The sequence below is a fragment of the Grus americana genome, unplaced genomic scaffold (genome assembly GCF_028858705.1).
Source record: "Grus americana isolate bGruAme1 unplaced genomic scaffold, bGruAme1.mat scaffold_330, whole genome shotgun sequence".
In the NCBI taxonomy this organism is placed as follows: domain Eukaryota; kingdom Metazoa; phylum Chordata; class Aves; order Gruiformes; family Gruidae; genus Grus; species Grus americana.
This window is the reverse complement of record NW_026561609.1, coordinates 17,595-37,894: the sequence shown is the minus strand read 5'-3', so window position 1 is coordinate 37,894 and position 20,300 is coordinate 17,595. Positions and strand designations below refer to the sequence as shown.

Here is a 20,300-nt window from a genome sequence, read left to right as displayed (position 1 = left end):
TTCTCCCGCCAACAGCGAAGGGGCGGGGCCTCCCCCGGAGGTGCGCATCTATTGGTAGACGCCGTGACACGTGACGCAAAGCTTCCGGCATACGGGCGCCGCCATCTTGAGTGTGGCGGGGGGGGGGGGGTCTGCCCTTCCCTCCCAACACCCCCGGGGCTCCGTGCCCCCCCCCCAAACCCGGGGACACCCCCCCCCCCCCCCAATAAAAGCCTCCAAGGGACCCAAATATCGTCCACACCCCCTAAATTGAGGGCTTGCCCCCCTCCCAACCCCAGTGTTTGGGCACCACCCCCCCAAAAGAACACAGATCCCCCAAAATTGAGGGGTGCAGGCAACCCCCGACGTTGGGGCCCCCCCCCCCCCAAAAAAACTGCAGGGAATGCGGGCATTTTCCCCCAAAAAAACCCTGCAGGGTCTGCACACACACTACCCACCCCCCCAAAAAACAAACCCCTCCAAGGAACCCAGGCATCCGGGTTCCCCAAAAACATGAGGGCTCCTGGCTCCCCCCCCCACCCCAAGATTGGGGACCCCCCCCCAAAAATAACACTGAGGAGCCCAGGCATCCAGATCACCCCAAACTTGAGGGGTCCAAACACCCCCCACCCCCCCAAATCCCCTCTGAGGAACCCAGGCACCCAGCCCCCCCCCCCCCAAAACTGAGGGGTCTGGACACCCCCCAAAAATTGGGGTCCCCCAAAATCCCCTGGATTGGGAGACACCCCCCCCCCCCAAACCCCAGCATCCGCCGCCCCCCCCAAACACAGACACTCTGATGGGACAATTCCATTTATTGTCATTAACCCCCCCCAGGGCACCCCGACATCCAGGAGCTGGGACCTGGGGAAAAAAAAGGGGGGGTTAGAGAGGGGGGGACACCCCAAAACCACCCACATCTCCCCCAGGGCTCCCCCAAACCAACCCGGGGCCCCCTCAGACCCCCCCCAGGGTGTCAATGCCCCTGGGGGGGGGGGCACAGACGTCATCAGGGAGTTCAGCGCCCAGTGCTGCCATCATGGGGGGCCCCAAAACCAGCCCCCCCCCCCAGCACCCCCATCTCCCCCCATTCCTGCCCCCACCCCAAAGAAACCCAGCACCCCCAAAACCTCCCAATTACCCCAATTCCCCCAGCCCCCCAAAACACCCCCCAGTCCCCCAAAATGTGACCCCCACACCCCCCCAGCCCTCACCCCAAGCCCCCCAAAAAACCTGACCCCCACCCCAAAACCTAATCCCCACCCAAGCTCCCCCAAAACCTGACCTCTCCCCCCACAAAACATGCCCCCCCCCCAAACCCCCCAACCCTCACCCCAACCCCAAATCCCCTCTCCCAACCCCCCCCCCCTTCCTCATTTCTCTCACCCCCACGGGGTCCCCCCCCGGATTTTTTGGGGGGGCTCAGTCCTCCTCCTCGTCCTCGCCCCCCCCTGCGCCCCCCTGCCCCTTCTTGGCGTTCTTCCGCTTGACCCTTCCAGGGCGTCCCCCCCCGTACGGGGAGCGCAGCGAGAAGTCGATGTGTTTCTGCGAGTCCAGCCGCACGATGAAGGACGGGATGTTCACCACCTGCTTCCGCACCCTAAGGGGGGGGGGGAACCCCAAAAACCCACGGGGAGGGGGTCAGCACCCCAAAAAATTACCCCTTTCCCCACCTCGACACCCCTACCCCGTATTGGGGAGACCCTGCCCTGAGAAACAGCGAGCCCACGAAAAATGGGGAGGGGGAAGCGCTTCGGAAGAGCGTACCTCAAAAAATGGGGGGCCCCCCCAGTTAAGGAGCCCCCCAAATTTTAAGAGGGACCCAAAGATTTAAGGGGGGGCACACCCCAAGATCAAAAAGGGGGGGGTCACTTTGGTACAACTCCAGCCCCTTTGCGGGGGGTTTCTCTAAACTTGGGGGGGGTGTGGAAGGATGGAGAAGGGGGGAGGATATAGAGGAGGGAGCCCCCCAAAAAATATGGGGGCAGTACCCCAAAAATCACACCTGCACCCCAAAATTTAAAGGGGGCCCTAAAATTCAAGGAAGGCACCCCAATATTTAAGGGGGGGGGCAGCCAAGCATGGGCCCCAGCCCCTTTGCAAGGGGGGGAGCGAGGACTCGGGGGGCTGCAGAGCACAGAATAGGGGTGCAGAGCCAAATGTGCCCCCCTCAATATTTAGGGGGGCTGTCCAGCAGCATGTGGCACCCCAAAATTTAAAGGGGGGGGGGCGCGGTTACCTGCACTTGGCCCCCGTCCCCTTCGCAAGGTGTACGGCGGAGCCGCAGTGAGCCTTGCCGACTTCGCTGCCGGGGGGGGGGGAACCTCACGGCGTTGGGGGGTCGTTCACGATGTCGGGGGGTCCCTCAAGAGTTTGGGGGGGGGGACAAGCGGGGACCCACCGAATGTGGCGCTGGCGGATGAGGACACGGGCGTGGTGGATGGACTTGGCCAGGCCCAGCTTGAAGACCTGAGTCTGGAGACGGCGCTCGAGGAAATCCTCGATCTTCAGCCCCAGGATGTAATCCAGCTTCATCTTCCCCTCGTCCAGCACCCCAATGCGCACCAGGCGCCGCAGCAGCGCGTTCCCTGGGGGGGAAGGGGGGGGCAGAAAGGGGGGGTTGAGGCGGGAAAAAGGAAAAAGAGAAGAAAGGGAAAAAGAGAAGAAAGGGAAAGAGGGAAAAGAAAAAAGAAGAGAGAAGAGAGAAGAGAGAAGAGAGAAGAGAGAAGAGAGAAGAGAGAAGAGAGAAGAGAGAAGAGAGAAGAAGAGAGAAAAAAGAAGAAGAGAGAAAAAAGAAGAAGAGAGAAAAAAGAAGAAGAGAGAAAAAAGAAGAAGAGAGAAAAAAGAAGAAGAGAGAAAAAAGAAGAAGAGAGAAAAAAGAAGAAGAGAGAAAAAAGAAGAGAGAAAAAAGAAGAGAGAAAAAAGAAGAGAGAAAAAAGAAGAGAGAAAAAAGAAGAGAGAAAAAAGAAGAGAGAAAAAAGAAGAGAGAAAAAAGAAGAGAGAAAAAAGAGAGAAAAGAAAAAGGAAGGGGGGCAGAAAAGAAAAAGGAAGGGGATGAGAAAGAAAACAGGGTGAGAAAGAAGGGGGCAGAAGAAAAAGGGGGTTCAGAATGTGAAAAAATGAAGGTAAAAATGTGAGGAAATGGAGGAAAAAAGGGGGTAAGGTGGGGAAAAGTGGGGGTGAAGTGGGAAAAGGGGGCGGGGAAAGAAAAAGGGGGACAGAGGTAGGAAAAATGGGGTAATCGGGAGAGAGAGGGGGTGAAGAGAGGAAGGAGGAAAAAATGGAGCAAAAAGAGAATAAAAAGGGGTAAAAACAGAGGAAAAAGGGTAAAAAAAAAAAAGGAAAAAATTAGAGGGGGTGGAAAACCAGCAGGCAAAGGGGTGCCGGGGAGGAAAAGGGGGCGCCCCCCCTCTCCCCCCAAAACCTCACCCTCAAAGAGGCGCCGCGGGTCCTTCTCGTCGAGGGTGAGCAGCTCCCGCGCCGCCTTCCGGATCTTGGCCAGGGTGAACTTGACCCGCCAGACCTCCCGCTTGTTCCGCAGCCCGTATTCCCCTGGGAAACGGGGAGGGGGGGGGCACGGAATGTCAAGGGGAGGGGTCCCCAAAACCTTCCTCAGCCCCTCCCCTGCATTTCCCCAGCGTGTCCCCCCCCCCCCCCCAAAACTCACCGATGAGCTTCAGCTCCTGGTCGAGGCGGGATTTCTCGAAGGGACGGCGAGGGGTGACGTAGGTTTTTCGGCAAACCCAGCTCCGGGCGACCGGCATGGCGGTGGTCTTTTTGTTGGTTTTTTGGGGGGGGGGGAAGAGGAGATTTGAGCCCCCCTGCTGTTGGGGGTGCCCCCACCCCAATAAAAGGGGTGGTTCTAGGTGAGCGACAGCCACCCCAAGAAGGAATTGGAGGTGTTGTGTCCCCCCCCCAAATTAAATTTGTGCTGATATGTGTGTGTGTCCTCAGCAAAATTACCTGGGGGGGTGAGGGCTGGTTTTGGGGGGCTGTAAGGCCTGATGGGCTCCAGCCCCCCAATAGCCGGGGGTGTGTGTGTGTCTGGTTCCTCAGAGCAACGCTGGGCCCCCCAAAACACCCACTGGGGCAGTGTCACGGGCTGGGACGCCCCCCAAAGCCCCCGTGGGGATCCAGGGTACCCCCAAATCACCCCCTCGGGTGGTCTCAAGGGCTGGGACCCCCCCAGAGGCCCCTTGGGGGTCCTGGGCACCCCCAAAATGAGCCCACGGCCCCCTCTTAAGTCAACGTTGTGCGGTGGGACCTCCCCGGAACGTCCGTGGGGATCCAGAAGGCCCCCCCAAAACACCCCCTGAGGCGGTGTCAGGGCCCGGGACCCCCCAAGGACCCCGGACCCCCCAAAACGAGCCCCCCAACACAGCACGTGTCGGCCCCTGCGCTCTGCGCATGCGCGGCCCGGCCTGAGAGCAAAGGGACACTCGGCCTCTGGTCCCCGCGCATGCGCCATCGCGTCCCCGCGCATGCGTAAAGAAGCCGGAGACCTCCGCACAAGGCCGCAGCCCAGCCCGGGCCTCGCCGCCGCCGCTGCCTCCGCCTCCGGTCTCGGTTCACCCTGAGGGAACCGGCCTGAACCCCGAGCTGGCCCCGGTACCGGTCCCGGTCTGCCCGGGCCGCCCTCACCTCAACTCCGCGGCGACCGCGGTGACGGAAAGGAGGTGCGCGGCCGCCAGCGCCGCTTTATATAGGCCGGGGGGAGATCCCCGCCTCTCGCACGGGACCAGCCAATGGGAAGGCGCGTCGAGCGCGTCGCGGTGGCCAATGGCTGAGCGCGCCTGAGGAGCACCGAGAGGGGGAGCGGCCCCGTGTGGGCGGCGCCATGTTTCCGGGAGGGAGGGGGGAGCGCGGGGTCCTCCGAGCCGTGTGTTCGATGCTGCGGGTGTCCCCACGCGGGACGCGTGTCACTCGTGTGTGTCCGGGTGTGTCCACGGGTGTCACCGAGCCCGGACACGTGTCCCCTGGGTGTCACCGTGTGTCCACGCGTGTCACTGTGCCTGGACACGTGTCCCCTGTGCGTCCACGGGTGTCACTGCGTGTGGACGCGTGTCACCATGTGCCCCTGTGTGTGTCCACGTGTGTCACTGTGCGTGGACACACGTCCCCACTGTGTCACCTTGCATCACTCTCCGTGGACGCGTCACTGGTGTGTCCCCGTGCGCACACATGTGTCACCGCGTGCAGACATGTGTCGCCGTGCGTCCACGCGTGTCACCTTGCCTCGACGCGTGTCACCCGTGTGTTCCAGGGCATTCGCGTGCGTCGCTACGTGTGGACACGCGTCACCCATGTGCGTCCCGCTGTGTCGCCGCGTGTGTCCGCGGGCGTCGCCTTGCCGAGGCACGCATCACCGGCATGTCCACGCGTGTCACCCACCCGTGTCTGAGCGTGTCGCCGTCCGTGCACACGTCACACGTGACCCGGGGGTCCCCGGACAGCTGGTGGCCCCCATGTCCCCAACATGCGGGGGCGGGGGGGTGTGTGGCCCCCGCGTGGCCCCTCCTGCACGTCCCCCCCCATCCCCCTGTGTCGTGTCCCCCCCCGTGTCCTTACGTCCCACATCGTGTCCCCCCAATATCCCCTCCGTGCCCCCCCATATCCCCCCGTGTCCCCCCAAATGTCCCCCCCCCGTGTCCCCCCCATGTCGCCCCCAATATCCCCCCTCGTTTCCCCCCCCCCCGTGTCCTTATGTCCCCCATGGTGTCCCCCCAATATCCCCCCGTGGCCCCCCCAAATGTCCCCCCCCGTGTCCCCCCCCAGTATCCCCCCGTGTCCCCCCAATATCCCCCCAAATGCCCCCCCCCGTGCCCCCCCGTGGCCCCCAAATGTTCACCCTCGGGTCCCCTCCATCTCCACCTCCTCGTCCCCCCCGTGGCCCCCCCCAATATCCCCCCCGTGGCCCCCCCATATCCCCCCCAATATCCCCCCGTGTGTCCCCCCCGTCTCCTTACATCCCCCATCGTGGCCCCCCCAATATCCCCCTCGTGTCCCCCCCCGTGTCCCCCCCCGTGTCCCCCCCCAATATCCCCCCGTGGTCCCCCCAATATCCCCCCCGTGTCCCCCCCCCGTGTCCCCCCCGTGTCCCCCCCCGTGTCCCCCCCCGTGTCCCCCCCGTGTCCCCCCCCAATATCCCCCCGTGGCCCCCCCAATATCCCCCCCGTGTCCCCCCCCGTGTCCCCCCCGTGTCCCCCCCGTGTCCCCCCCCAATATCCCCCCGTGGCCCCCCCAATATCCCCCCCGTGTCCCCCCCCGTGTCCCCCCCCAGTATCCCCCCAAATGCCTCCCCCGTGCCCCCCCGTGTCCCCCCAAATCCCCCCGTGTCCCCGTCCCCCGTCCCCCATCTCCCCCCTCACCCCCCGCCCCGCCCCCCGTGGTACCCAGCCCCGTCGCCATGGCAACCCCCTGCATCCCGCGCCCCGCCCCGCGCCGGGAGGGCGGCACCCACGCTGACGAGCAGACCCCTCGACCAATAGGAGGCGGCGGACGGCGGGGCGGGGCCGGGGGGGCCGGGGGGGGGGGGGGCAGCACCGCTCCCGCACGGCCGCGCCGGCGGCTCCTCGGCCGCCTCCGCCGCCCCGATCCCCCCCCGGGCCCGCTGCCGCCCCCCAGCACCCCCAAATTGCCCCCCCCACCCCCCCCCCGCCACCCCCCAGCCCATTTACTGCCCTCCCCCATTTACTGCCCCCCCCACTGCCCCCCCCAGCCCCGCCGTTGCCCCCCCCATTTACTGCCCCCCCATCCCCTCTGCTGCCCCCCCATTTACCGCCCCTCCCTTGTCCCCCATTCTCGCTCCGACCCCCCCTTTGCCCCCCCAGTCCCTCTTCTAGCCCCCCATTGTCCCCCCCACCCCCCCTCTATAGCCCCCCCTTAGAGCCCCCCATCGCCCCTCCTCTACTCCCTCCTTTATCCCCCCCCCCCCCCTTTTCCAGCCCCCCCAGACCCAGGATGGCACCGGCCGCCCCCTCCCCGGTCGGGCCGCCCCCCCCTCGGCCGGTGCCCCCCCCGCCCGCCCCCCGTTAAGGGCCCCAGCGGGGGCCGGGATGCGGCGGCCGGGCCCCCCCCCCCCTCCTGCCGGCCGCTGCCGCCGCCGCCGCCGCCGCCACCATGGCCTCGCTCGGGCCCCACGGCGTCCTGGGGGCCCCCCCGCCCCGCGGTGAGTCCTGCACCCCGCACCGCCCCCCCCCCCCCGCTGGGTGTCCGTCTGTCCGTCCATCCATCAGCCATCCCCGCGGCCCTCCATCCGTCCATCCCCCCATCCGTCCGTCCATCCCCCCATCCATCCCCCCGTCCGTCCATCCGTCCGTCCGTCTGTCCATCCATCCGTCCCTCCATCCATCCCCCCATCCATCCGTCCGTCCGTCTGTCCATCCCTCCATCCACCCCTCCATCCCTCCATCCCTCCATCCCCCCATCCGTCCATCCGTCCATCCCCCCATCCATCCCCCCATCCCCCCATCCATCCGTCTGTCCATCCATCCGTCCCTCCATCCATCCCTCCATCCCTCCATCCCTCCATCCATCCGTCCGTCCCTCCATCCATCCCCCCATCCGTCCATCCGTCCATCCCCCCATCCATCCCCCCATCCGTCCGTCCGTCCGTCTGTCCCTCCATCCATCCGTCCGTCCGTCCCTCCATCCATCCCCCCATCCACCCCTCCGTCCGTCCGTCCCTCCGTCCCCGCGTCCGTCCAGCCCCACGTCCCCGTGTCCCTCCATCTCCGCATCCCTCCCCGCGTCCCTCTGTCCCCACATCCGTCCGTCCCCACATCCCTCCGGCCCTGCCCGTCCCCGCGTCCCTCTGTCCATCCAGCCCCACACCCGTCCGCCCCCCCCCCCCGCCTCCGCCCCCCCCCCCCCCGTGCTCCCCCCCCCAGCCCCCCCCCCCCCCGGCTCTGCCATCTCATCCCTTGTCCCCGTCCCCCCCTTGTCCCCAGCCCTCCGTTGTCCCTCTCTCTCCGTCGTCCCAATCCCCCCGTTGTCCCCAGCCCCCCCCGGCCCCCCCCAATCCCGTGTGCCCCCCCCGCTGTCCCCAGCCCTGGCGTCCCCATCCCTCCGTCCCTCCCGCCGTCACCCCAAACCCTCCCCGGCCCTGCCCCCCCCCCCATCCCCGCATTGTCCCCAGCCACCCGTTGTCCCTTTCCCCCCCCGCCCCCCGTCCCCTCCCCTGTCCCCAGCCCCCCCATTGTCCCCAGCCCCTGTCGTGTCCCCCCCCATCGCTCCCCCCCCCCCCCCGCGGTCCCCAGCCCCCTTGTCGTTGTCCCCGGCGCCCCCCCCCCCCCAATGCCCCGGCTGGAAAAGGATGGGGGGGGGCTGGGGGGAGGGACCCCAGGTGTCTGGACCCCCCCCCCCCATGTCCCCGAGGCAGGATCGGGCCCCTGGTGTGGGGGGGGTGGGGGGCCTGGATCCCCCCCCAGGGCTTGGCTGGATGGAAATGGCTGAGGGACCCCCCCCACCCATGGGACCCCCCACCCATGGGACCCCCCACCCATGGGACATCCCCACCCCAGAGACCACCCACCCCCAGGACCCCCCCATTTCTGGGACCCCCTCCACCCATGGCACCCCTTCCATGGGACCCTCCCCAGCCCCATGGGACCCCCAAAATCACCCTCACCCCCCCCCCGCCCCCAGCCCCATGGCCCCCACCAGCCAGGCCCCCCCCCCAATTCACCCCATGCCCCCCCTCCAGCCAGGGTGCCCCCCATCACCCCAAGGCCCCCCCAAAATCACCCCCATGGGGCCCCCCAATCCGATCCCCCCCCCCCCAAACCACCCCCCACGGCCCCTACAGCCCCATGGAGCCCCCCCAAATCCAAATCCTTCTCCCTCCCCCCCCTCCAGGGAGCCTCCCCCCGGGGCGGGGGCCGCTGCCCCCCCCCCTACGCCGTGGTGCTCATCTCCTGCTCGGGGCTGGTGGCCTTCGTCCTCCTCCTCCTCACCTGCCTCTGCTGCAAACGGGGCGATGTCGGCTTCAAGGTGAGGGGTGTCGCGTGCCCCGCCCCCCCCCCCAAATCATGGTGGGAGATGGGGGAGGGGGAGGGCCACCCCTTGATGACCTCTGACCCCCACCCCCCACCCCGGGGGGAACCCAGGAGTTCGAGAACCCCGAGGGGGAGGAAGACTCCGGGGAGTTCACGCCGCCGGCGGAGGAAACCTCGTCGTCCCCGTCCCTGCCCGACGTCTACGTCCTGCCCTTGGGTGAGGTGGGGGGGCCCGGCCCCCCGCCCCCCCCCACCGGTAAGGGGTGCTGGGGGGGTGGGGGTGGCGATGGGGAGAGGGTGGGAGGCACCCGATAGGCGCTCGGCGGGGTCCAAGGGGGGGTTCTAGGTCACCCAATGGGTGCAGGGTCCCATGGGTGCTCAGAGGGACCCCACAGATACTGGGGGGGGTGTGGGTGGGTATGGGTGTTCTAGGTCACCCAATGGGTGGGGGGGGTCCCATGGGTGCTCAGAGGTCACCCAATGGCTTGGGGGGGACCTATGGGTGCTCAGAGGGACCCCACAAATACTGGGGAGGGGGATATGGGTGTTCTAGGTCACCCAATGGGGGCTTTGGGGTGGGCAAAGGGGGGTTCTAGGTCACCCAATGGCTGGGGGAGATCCTGTGGTTCACCCAATGGTTTGGCGGGAACCTGTGGGTGCTCAGAGGGACCCTACAGATATTGGGGGGGGGGGGGGGCAGATGTGGGTGTTCTAGGTCGCCCCGTGGGTGCTTGGGTTGGGTGAAGGGGGGTTCTAGGTCACACAATGGCTTGGGGGTGTCCCATGGGTGCTCAGAGGGACCCCTCAGACACCAGTGGGGTCCAAGGGGGGGGTTCTAGGTCACCCAACAGGTGCTTTGGGGTGGGTGAAGGGGGGTTCTAGGTCAGCTTGGGGGGGGGGGGAACGACCCTACGGGTACTCTACAGCCCCCCATGGGTGCTCTAGGTCCGTCACCCTCAGCGCTGGGTGGCCTCCCGTGAGCTCCTTGGCACCCTTGGGTGCTCTGTGTGGCATCTGGGGGTGGGGCACCCAGCCTTTGGGGTGGTACCAGAATTTGGTGGGGGGGACACCCAGCATTTTTGGGGGGTGATCCCCCCCCCCCCTCCCCAGAGTGACACAAAACTGGGGCAGGCGCCGGTGGCCCAGAAACGTCACCGGGTGCTGATCAAAGGGGTGACGCGCCACGGCGCCGAGACACCGGCAGCTGAGATTGGGGGAGGGTCCCCCCAAAATACCCATCATGGGGGGGGAGGGTGGGACTGAGCCCCCCCCCAAATACATCCTGCCCCATCATGGCGGGGGGGGGAGGTGTCGGGGTTCCCCCAATGGGTCCTGCCCCATTGCGGGGGGTTCAGATGACTCCGGGGCAGCCTCCGGCACCCTGGGGGGTGGGCAGAGTTTGGGGGGGGGGGGAGGAGGGCCCTGCACCCCCCCCGTACCCCAACACCCCCCCGTACCCCAACACCCCCCCGTACCCCCAATTTCAGACCCATCAAAGCCCCCAGGCTTGAGCCGGCAGCATCTGAGCTACATCCAGGAGATCGGCACCGGCTGGTTCGGGAAGGTGAGGGAGGGGTCCGGGTGTAAGTGGGGGGGCGGGTTTGGGGGGGGTGTCACCTCCCCGAACCCCCAAATTTACTCCCCCCCCAGGTGATTCTGGGGGAGCTGCTGGGGGACGCCAGCCCGGCGCAGGTGGTGGTGAAGGAGCTTCGAGCCGGCGCCGGAGCCCCGGAGCAGCGACGCTTCTTGGCTGAAGCTCAACCCTACCGGTACGGGGTGGGGGGGGGACACCCCAAAACCGGGGGGGGGGGGGGGGGAACAACACACCCCAATGTCGGGGACACTCCCCCCCCCCCCCCCGTCCCCCCGATGCTTTGCAGGAGCCTCCAGCACCCCAACTTGCTGCAGTGCCTGGGGCTGTGCGGGGAGAGCGGCCCCTTGCTGCTGGTCATGGAGTACTGCCAGCTGGTGAGCGCTCGCACGAGGGGGGGTTTGCACGAGGGGGGGTTTGCACGAGGGGGGGTTTGCACGAGGGGGTTTTGCACGAGGGGGGTTTTGCACGAGGGGGGTTTTGCACGAGGGGGGTTTGCATGAGGGGGGTTTGCACGGGGGGGGGGGTTGCACAGGGGTTTGCATGAGGGGTTTGCGCGGGGAAGGTGCACGGGGCGGGGGTTTGTACAAGGGGCTTGCACGAGGAGGAGGTTGCACAAAGGGTTTGTGCACAAGGGGTTTGCACGGGGGGGGGGGGGTGTGTGCACGAAGGGCTTTGTGCATGGGGGCTTTATCCCCTTCCCCATTGCCCCCCCAGCGTCCTCAATGACCCCAGTGTCCTGTGCCCCCCCCCCGTGTCCCCCCGTGCCCCCCCCATGTCCCTCCGTGTGTCCCCCCCCCCCCGTGTGTCCCGTCCCCCCCCCCGTCCTCTCGCAGGGGGACCTGAAGCGATACCTGCGGGCGCAGCGGGGGGCTGGGGGGGACACGCCGGAGCTGCCCCCCCGCGACGTGGCCACGCTGCAGCGGTTGGCGCTCGAGGTCACCCTGGGGCTGCGGCACCTTCACCGGCACGGCTACGTCCACAGGTACCGCCCGGGCCTGGGTCCCTTCGGGGGGGGGGACACACGGGGACACCCCTGGGGTGGGGGGCAGGGTGCCTGGGTGTCCCCCCCCCCCCAGTGCAGAGGGGGCTGGGGGATCCCCAAGGGGGTGTGGGGGTCTCCCTGAATGCCTGGGGTCTGCTTTGGGGTGGGGGTGTCCCCTTGGAGGGGGGGTTGTCCCCTTGGGGTGGGGGTGTCCCCTTGGAGGGGGGGATGTCCCTGTCCGTCGTGCCCCACCCCCCGGACGCCTGGGTCCCCCCCGGGCCTGGGGGCTGAGCGGGTCCCGCAGCGACCTGGCCCTCCGCAACTGCCTGCTGACCTCGGAGCTGACGGTGCGGCTGGGGGACTACGGGCTGGCACACAGCAACTACCGGGTGGGTGGCACCCGCGGGGACACGGGGCGGGGGGGGGGGGCACCAGGATGGGGACAAGGATCAGCTGGGGTGGGGATGGGGCTGGGGGGAACACGGGGATGGGGCTGGGGGGACAGAGGGATGGGGGGACACGGGGATGGGGACAGGGATGGGGACAGGGACGGGGGACACAGGGACGGGGGACACGGGGACGGGGGACACGGGGATGGGGACAGGGATGAGGGACACGGGGACGGGGATGGGGACCAGCCAGGATGTGGGGGACACAAAGATGGGGACAAGGATCAGCTGGGGTGGGGACAGGGATGGGGGGGACACGGGGACGGGGATGGGGATGGGGACAGGGATGGGGGGACACGGGGATGGGGATGGGGACAGGGATGGGGAGGGGACATGAGGATGGGGACAGGGACCGGCCGGGATGGGGGGGGACACGGGGACAGGGACACAGGAGGATGACCAGGATTGGGGACGGGGCTGGGGGGACACACACACACACACGGGGATGGGGACCATCAGGGAGGGGACACGGGGACCGGCTGGGTTGGGGACAGGCACCAGCCAGGACGAGGTGACAAAGCTGGAGACCCACCGGGACACAACTGGAACCTGCTGGGGGGGGCCGGGCTGGGGACAGGGCTGGGGACAACGGGTGACACCCCCCCCCCCCCCCCCCAGGAGGACTACTACGTCACCCCCGAGCGGCTGTGGGTCCCCCTGCGCTGGGTGGCCCCCGAGCTGCTGGCCGAGAGCCGGGGGACCCTCGCGGTGGCAGAGCAGAGCAAGGAGAGCAACGTCTGGTGAGTGGGGGGGGGGCACAGGGACCGTCGGGGACACCGGGTGACACCGCGGACGCTGGGGGGGGGGGGGGAGACGTCGGGGACACGCATGGGCCAGCGGCGCGGTGTGGTGGTGTCACCTTGTGACAGGGTTGGGGTGTCCTGGCGGGGCGGGGTGTGATGGGGTCCTGGTGTCACCGTGTTGGGGTGTCACAGTGTGGGGATGTCACGGTGTGACGGTGTTGGGGTGTGACGGTGTCGGGGTGTGAGGTTTTGGGGTGTGACGGTGTCGGGGTGTGACGGGGTGTGACAGTGTTGGGGTGTGACGGTGTCCTGGTGTGACCATGTTGGGGTGTCCTGGTGTCGGGGTGTGACAGTGTTGGGGTGTGACGGTGTTGGACGGTCCCGGTGTCACAGTGCTGGGGTGCCACGGTGCCCACCCGTGACGGCGTTACGCTGTCCCCATGTCCCGTTGTACCCTGCGAACAGCCGCACGGTACCCAGGCGGGACGGTGTCGCGATGCCACGGTGCCAGCTGGGACGGTGCCCAGGGTGACGGCGTTGTGGTGTCGCGATGCCGCGGTGGTCCCCGGCGTGAGGGTGTTGTGGTGCCACGGCACCCGACGGGGTGGCGACGAGCGTCACGGTGTTGCGACGCCGCGCGGTACATCATCTGCCGGTGACGAGCGTCGCGGTGTCGCGGTCAGGTCGCTGGGGGTGACGCTGTGGGAGCTGTTCGAGTTGGGGGTCCAGCCCTACCGGCACCTCTCGGACCAGGAGCTCCTCGGCTGCCTGATGCGTCGGCGCCCGCTGGCCCTCGGCCGCCCCCGGCTCCGCCTGCCCCACGCCGACGGCTGGTGAGTGGGGGGACACCGGGCTCGAGGGGGGCGACACACGACACTGTGGGGACACCGGGGGGGGACACGACACCGGGACCCCCGACCCCCCCCCGACACCGGCTGTGTCCTGCCGTCTGTCCCTGTCCCCCGGCGGCGGGGGGTGCCCATCCCTGGGGTGTCCCCGTCCCTGTCCCCCCCCCACGGGGTCCCCGTCCCCCGGGGTGTCCCCGCACCCCCCCCTCACCGTCCCTGTTCCCCCCCCCCCCCCCCCCGCCCCGTGCCACCCACAGGTTCGGGGTGCTGCAGTCCTGCTGGCGCCCGCCCCCCCAGCGCCCGTCCCTGGAAGAGCTGCACCGCCGACTCAGCACCCTCCTGCGGGGTCCCCCGGGGGGGTCCCCAGCTCCGGCCCCCCCGCCCCGGCCCCCCTCCGCCTTCCCCCTCCTCGACGCCTTCCCCGGCCCCGACCCCGAGGACGTCCTCACCGTCACCCAGAGCAGCCGGGGACGTCTGGCCTTTGAGTGTCTTTGGGAACGCGCCCGGGGGGGGCGCACGGGGGGGGTACCCCCCCCCCAAAACCGTCCCGGTACCTTGGGGACCCCCGGGGTGCTGCCGGTGTTGGGCGCCCGCAGCCCCTCGGGGAGCAGCGAGTACTACATCCGGCTGGAGGAACACGAGGGCGGGGGGGACGCGGGGGGGACGGCGGCCACCCCCGGCCCCCCCGTTGTCCCCAGTCGTCGCGGGGGGCTCAATCCCTTTCGGGGGGTGCAGGAGACGGCGCTGATGGGGGGGGCCGGGGAAGGGTGGGGGGAGCGCAGCTCGGCGGGGAGCACGGCCGGCAGCGGGGGGAGCAGCCCCCGACGTCCCCTGGCCTGTCCCCTCTGCCGGGGGGACGAGGAGGGGGACGACGGGGACGCCCCCCCACCCCCCTGTACCTGCGCCCTGGCCCGCGCCGAGGTGGTGCGGGGGTGGCGGGAACGGGGGGCCCCCCTGCGCCCCCGTTGTGACAGCGCCGGGGACGATTCGTCCCTACGGGCTGAGAGGGGCTCCTTGGTGGAGTGTCCCGAGGCCACCGAGGCCACCGAGGCCACCGGTCAACCCGGGATTTGGGGGCCGGAGGGGAGGGGGGCGGCGGCGGGGAGAGACGAGGGGACAGCGTGGGGACAAGAGGGGCCGTCGGCCAGCAGAGAGGTGGCCCCCGGGGCGCGGGGGACGTCCCCTTTGGAACTGGAGGTGGCCCCGTGGGGCCAAGAGCGGCCACCGTTGACACAAGAGAGGTCTTCGTTGACGAGAGAGAGGCCAGCGTTGACGCAAGGGACGTCCCCTTTGTCACTGGAGATGGCCCCGTGGGGACAAGAGAGGTCATCGCTGATGAGAGAGGTGGCCCCCGGGGCGCGGGCGACGTCCCCTTTGGAACTGGAGGTGGCCCCGTGGGGACAAGAGCGGCCACCGTTGATGCAAGAGCGGCCGCTGTTGACAAGGGAGATGGCACCCGGGGCACGAGGGACGTCCCCTTTGGCATCGGAGGTGGCCTCGTGGGGACAAGACGGGTCATCGTCGACACAAGAGAGGCCACCTCTGACACGAGGGACGTCCCCTTTAGCGCTGGAGCTGGCCCCGTGGGGACAAGAGAGGCCACCGCCAAGACGAGAGATGGCACCCGGGGCACGAGGGACGTCCCCTTTGGCATCAGAGGTGGCCCCGTGGGGACGAGAGAGGCCACCGTTGACTCAAGAGAGGCCACCGTTGACACGAGGGACGTCCCCTTTGGCACTGGAGATGACCCCGTGGGGACAAGGGATGTCAGCTTTGCCGCCAGAGATGGCGGCGCTGACGCGAGCGGCGGCACCGCGGGGACGAGAGATGCCACCGCTGACGCGAGAGGCGGCACCCGGGCCGCGAGGGACGTCCCCTTTGGCACCCCAGACGGTGCCGTGGGGACAAGGAACGTCGCCCGTGACGCCGGACGCGGTGCCTGGGACACGAGGGACGTCCCCTTTGGCGACGGAGGTGTCCCCGTGGGGACGAGAGAGGCCACCGCCGATGGCAGAGGTGGCACCTTCGGCACCGGAGACGTCCCCGTGGGGACGAGAGACGTCGCCTTTGGGAGGAGAGACGGCGCCCAGGACGCGAGGGACGTCCCCCGCGGCAGCAGAGGTGGCCCCGTGGGGACGAGAGAGGCCACCGTTGACTCAAGAGAGGCCACCTTCGACACCAGGGACGTCCCCTTCGGCGGCGGCGATGTCCCCGTGGGCGCAGGAGGTGGCACCCGCACGAGAGACGTCCCCCAGGGCAGCGGGGGCGTCCCCTTGGGCGTACGAAATGTCCCCTTTGGCGCGAGAGACGGTGCCCGGGGGACACGGGACGTCCCCCGCGGCACCGGAAACGTCCCCGTGGACGCAAGAGACGTCACCTACCCCATCAGGGGTGGCACCTGGGGCAGAAGGGACGTCCCCTTCCGCACGGGAGATGTCCCCTTCGGCACCGGGGACGCCCCCTCAGACGGACGCGACGGCGCCGGGGGCACGAGGGCCGGGGACGTCCCCGTGGGCGCGTTGGACAGACGTGACGACGGCACCCGGGGCGCCGGGGACGTCCCCGTGGACGCAGGGGGCAGCGCCCGGGGCGCCAGGGACGTCCCCGAGGGAGGGTTTTCCCCAGGGGGGTCCTTGGGGACCCCCGCCAGGGTCCCCCTTCCCGGGCGCCGGCGTCCCCGTGGCCGTGGCGCCGCTGGCCGCGCTGGCCGAGGGTCCCGAGGAGGAGAGGGTGGCCCTGGTGCCCGGGGGTCTCGGGGACCCCCTCGGGGACCCCCCCGCGGTCACCCCCCCGCCGGCCGGGCCCTGCGACCCAAGGGGGGGCACGGGGAGGTGCCAAGGGACATCCCCAAAGGGGGCTGCGGGGCAGGGGGCAGAGGGGTGCCAAGGGACGTCCCCGACGGGGTCCCCAGAGACGTCCCCGACGGGGTCCCCAGGGGCGTCCCCAAAGGGGTCCCCAGGGGCGTCCCCACGGAGCTGCCCGAGGGGCTCCCCGGAAAGGGGTCCCCAGGGGTCCGCAGAAGGGGCTCCGAGGAGGCGCCCAGAGACGTCCCCAAAGGCGTCCCCAGAGAAGGTCCCCGAGGGGTCCCCAAGGCGGCGCTCGGCAAAGTCCCCAAAGGGGTCCCCAAGCAACGGCCCCCCCAAGTCCCCGAAGGCGTCGCCAAGGAGGTTGCAGGAGGTGTCCCCGCGGGGGTCCCCAAAGAGATGCTCAGAGACGTCCCCGCGGGGGTCCCCGAAGAGACGCCAAGAGACGACGTCCCCAAGGAGACGTCTGGAGATGTCCCCAAGGAGACTCCAAGAGTTGTCCCCGCGGGGGTCCCCAAGGAGATGTTCGGAGACGTCCCCGAGGAAGCGCCAAGAGATGACGTCGTCCCCACGGGGGTCCCCGAAAAGATGTCTGGAGACGACGGCGTCCCCAAGGAGATGTTCGGAGACGTCCCCGAGGAGACGCCAAGAGACGCCCCCGAAGGCGTCCCCAAAGAGACGCCAAGAGACGCCCCCCCCGACGAGGTCCCCAAGAGGGTCCCCAGCCAACCCCCTGGGGGAGCCATCCCCAAAGGGACCCCCCGAGGCGTCCCCGTCCCCACGGGCGTCCCCATCCTCGCCGAACCAGCGCCCCGGGGACAGCGGCTACGAGACGGAGACGTCCCCGTCCCCCGCGGCAGGGGTCGTCGTTGGCGGTGGTGGCACCGCCGGGGCGACGGTGACACCGGGGACCCCCGCGTCCCGCCGCGGGCAGGGGGACAGGGACGGGGACGTCCCCGGGGCCACCGCCGAGGGGGGGTTCGTGGTGCAGGTGTGCCAGGAGCGGCTGCAGGTCACCCTGCGCGAGGACGTCACCCGAAATCTGCTGGCACCCCGGGGACGGGACGGGCACCCCGACTTCCAGGGGCGGGGGGGGGGGGCCGGCGCGGGGCTGGGGGGGGACAACGGCGACGCCGACGTCGTCGCCGACGTCCCCGCGGTCACCCCGGTCCCCGCGGTCACCCCCAGCAGCGCCGACATCCGAGGTGGGTGAGGGACGGGGAGGGGTCGGGGGGAGAAGGGGGGGTTTTGGGGGGCAGGAAAGGGGGGGGGGTGAGGTGCATTGTGGGAAGGGGGGGGCACCTTCCTGCCCCCCCTTTTTGACTCTTTTTGTCCCTTTTTCTCTGCCCCCCACCTTGCCCCACTGCCTCCCCGCCCCCCCAACTCCCCTCTGCCCCCCAACCCACCCTACAACTCCTCCCTGCCCCCCAATCTGCCCTATTGCCCCCTCTGCCCCCCAACCTGCCCCACTGCCCCCTAACCTGCCCTACAACTCCTGTCTGCCCCCCAACCTGCCCCACTGCCCCCCAACCTGCCCTATTGCTCCCTCTGCCCCCCCTAACTCCCCAACCTGCCCTACAACTCCTCTCCGCCCCCCAACCTGCCCTATTGTCCCCTCTGCCCCCCAACCTGCCCCCCCAACTCCCCAACCTGCCCCACTGCCTCCTCTCTGCCCCCCAACCTGCCCCCCTAACTCCCCAACTCGCCCTACAACTCCTCCCTGCCCCCCAACCTGCCCCACTGCCCCCTCTCCGCCCCCTCTGCCCCCCAACCCGCCCCCCCCCCCCCCCCTCCAGCGAAGGCCTCCCGCCTCTCTCTCCCCCTGCCCCCCCTGGCCCTGCGGCCTTTCCCCCGCCGCGGCCCTCGGGCTCCACGCTGGGAAGCAGCCGAGGCGCGGGGAGCTCCGGCAGAGGAAGAGGAAGAGGAGGAAGAGGAAGAGGAGGAGGAAGAGGAGGCCGAGGAAGCGGCGGCGGGCGGGGGCGGCCCCGCGGGGCCGGTGGTGCCGGTCGTGGTGACCCGCTGGGACGGACGCGGCCTCCGGGGCCTCCTCAAGTCACCGCGGGCCGCGGCGGAAGCGGAAGCGGAAGCGGCGCTAGCGCGCAAGCGCAAGATGGTGTCCTTCTTCGATGACGTCACCGTCTACCTCTTCGACCAGGTGTGCGGGGACGGCGCTCATAGGCGGAGGGGGCGGCGGGAGGCACCGCCCATAGGAGGAGGGGAGGAGCTAAAGGGGGAGGGGGCGTGGTCAGCGCTGAAAGGCTCCGCCCACTCGCGCAGGAGACGCCCACCAACGAGTTGAGCTGCCAGAGCGCCGCCGAGGGGGAGGGCGCGGCCCCCGACGCTTTTGCGCCCCCTGACGGAATCGGTGGGTGCTGCCGCCGGGGGGAGGACCCGGGGCGGGGGGGGGGGGGGGCGGCCCCATTGGGGGGGTCCTGGGGGGGGCCCTGCCCTACTGGGGGGGGCCTGGGGCATGGGGGGGGTCCCTGGGGGGGGTCCCTGCCCTACTGGGGGGGTCTGGGGCATGGGGGGGTCCCTGCCCCATAGCAGGGGGGTCCTGAGCTTTGGGGGTGTCCCTGGGGGGGGTCCCTGCCCCATTGGGGGGGTTCTAGGCTTTGGGGGGGGGTCCCTGACCCATTGAGGGGGGGTCCTGAGCACTGGGGGGTCCCGGGGGGGGGGTGTCCCTTCCCCCTTGGGGGGGTCCTGAGCTTTGGGGGGGGTCCCTGCCCCATTGGGGGGGTTCTGGGCTTTGGGGGGGGGGTCCCTGACCCCCCCAGCACCCCACAGGAGGGGTCTTCGAGTGGGAGGAGGAGCGAGGCCCCCCCGGCCCCCCCCTGGGTGGGGACCCCCGGCGTGGCACCCGCTTCACTGTCTCCCCCGCGCTGGAGCCCCCCCGGGGCCCCCCCGAGCCCGAGCTCCCCACGGCCCGTGAGTGGGGGGGGGGGGGGGGCTGGGGGGCAGATCTGGGGGGCTTGGGGTATCCCGGGGGGGGGGGGTGCGGATTGGGGGGGGCGGGGGGGGGCCGGGGGGGAGGGGAATAAGGGGGTGGGGGGGGCAATGGGGCAGATCTGGGGGGCGGGGGGGGCAGATAAGGGGTTTTGGGGGGGGCTGAGGGGGGCAAAGGGTCAGAGCTGGAGGTCGGGGGGGTCTTGGGGGGAGGGGCTGGATCTGGGGGTACCTGACCCCCCCCTCCCCCTTTTCCAGCCCCCATCGAGAACTGACCGGGGGGGGGATGGAGCTCTGCCCCCCCCCCATCGCAGCCACTTTTGGGGGGGGCCCCACCGCTGCCCCTCCCCCCTCCCAAAGCCCCCTCCTATAGCGGGGGGGGGAGGGGCTCGACCAGATTTGGGGGAACCCGCCCCCCCTCCCCCCCCCCATTCCTTTTCTACAGTGACTTTTGGGGGGGGTGGGGAAATCCCCCCCCCCGCCCCGTACGGAAATGGGGGGGCCCCCCCGCCCCCTCCCCAGACCCAGCAAGGGGGGGCCCTGCCCCCATGTAGCCCCCCCAGTGCCAAACTTGGGGGTCCAGAGGACGAAACCCCCCCCCCGGGGTGGGGGAGGGGCGGATTTTGGGGGGAGGGGGGAGGGTCAAAGTTTGGGGGGGGTGGGGTGGTTGGGGGGGGGGGGGCATTAAAAAAAAAAAAACCTCCAGGCCTGGCTTTTACTGGGAACAGTGTGGCGTGTACTGGTTTGTACTGGGGGGGGCACTGGGTTGTACTGGGAGCTGGGCCCCCCCCCAACTGGTCTGTATTGGGGGGGGCTGGTTTATACTGGGAGCTGGCCCCCCCCAACTGGTTTATACTGGTTTATACTGGGAGCTGGGGCCCCCCAACTGGTCTGTACTGGGGGGGGCTGGTTTATACTGGGAGCTGGGCCCCCCAACTGGTTTATACTGGGAGCTGGGGCCC

The 20,300-nt window shown here is 69.4% G+C and overlaps 2 protein-coding genes and 1 non-coding gene across 4 annotated transcripts; 1 reads left to right on the top strand and 2 right to left on the bottom strand.

Annotated features, from left to right (window-relative positions):
- Window positions 1-776: 776 nt before the first annotated feature.
- RPS9 (ribosomal protein S9) lies at window positions 777-4,743 on the bottom strand. Of its 2 annotated transcripts, none has more exons than XM_054811903.1 (6): window positions 4,621-4,743; window positions 3,647-3,752; window positions 3,409-3,531; window positions 2,381-2,567; window positions 1,366-1,579; window positions 777-843 (listed from the first exon to the last, which is right to left on the bottom strand). In XM_054811903.1, exons 2-5 carry the CDS (start codon window positions 3,741-3,743, stop codon window positions 1,402-1,404), a joined length of 585 nt encoding a protein of 194 aa, XP_054667878.1. In that variant the 5' UTR covers window positions 3,744-3,752; window positions 4,621-4,743; the 3' UTR covers window positions 777-843; window positions 1,366-1,401. The 2 variants fall into 2 exon arrangements, with proteins under 2 accessions (XP_054667878.1, XP_054667879.1); XM_054811904.1 differs by lacking the exon at window positions 4,621-4,743 and adding an exon at window positions 4,482-4,620.
- On the bottom strand, window positions 930-1,028 carry LOC129200588 (small nucleolar RNA SNORD88). Its single transcript, XR_008574996.1, has one exon. It is a non-coding gene; the product is annotated as a small nucleolar RNA SNORD88 (small nucleolar RNA).
- Window positions 4,744-6,939: 2,196 nt separating the features above from the next.
- Window positions 6,940-19,912, top strand: LOC129200585 (serine/threonine-protein kinase LMTK3-like). The gene is made up of 16 exons (XM_054811902.1): window positions 6,940-6,963; window positions 7,016-7,147; window positions 8,836-8,970; window positions 9,087-9,231; window positions 10,463-10,539; window positions 10,626-10,744; window positions 10,856-10,943; window positions 11,403-11,551; window positions 11,856-11,940; window positions 12,619-12,740; window positions 13,427-13,576; window positions 13,849-17,600; window positions 18,192-18,550; window positions 18,673-18,760; window positions 19,180-19,320; window positions 19,597-19,912. Exons 1-16 carry the CDS (start codon window positions 6,940-6,942, stop codon window positions 19,611-19,613), a joined length of 5,583 nt encoding a protein of 1,860 aa, XP_054667877.1. The 3' UTR covers window positions 19,614-19,912.
- The last annotated feature ends 388 nt before the right edge of the window (window positions 19,913-20,300 follow it).

Coding starts and splice junctions, on each gene's coding strand:
- RPS9 (XM_054811903.1), bottom strand. CDS start 3,743: ATGCCGGTCGCCCGGAGCTGGGTTTGCCGAAAAACCTACGTCACCCCT. Junction 3,532..3,646: donor CCAGGAGCTGAAGCTCATCG/GTGAGTTTTGGG, acceptor CCCGTTTCCCAG/GGGAATACGGGCTGCGGAAC. Junction 1,580..2,380: donor ATCCGCCAGCGCCACATTCG/GTGGGTCCCCGC, acceptor CCCCCCCCTTAG/GGTGCGGAAGCAGGTGGTGA.
- LOC129200585 (XM_054811902.1), top strand. CDS start 6,940: ATGGCACCGGCCGCCCCCTCCCCG. Junction 13,577..13,848: donor CTGCCCCACGCCGACGGCTG/GTGAGTGGGGGG, acceptor TGCCACCCACAG/GTTCGGGGTGCTGCAGTCCT. Junction 18,551..18,672: donor CCGTCTACCTCTTCGACCAG/GTGTGCGGGGAC, acceptor CCACTCGCGCAG/GAGACGCCCACCAACGAGTT.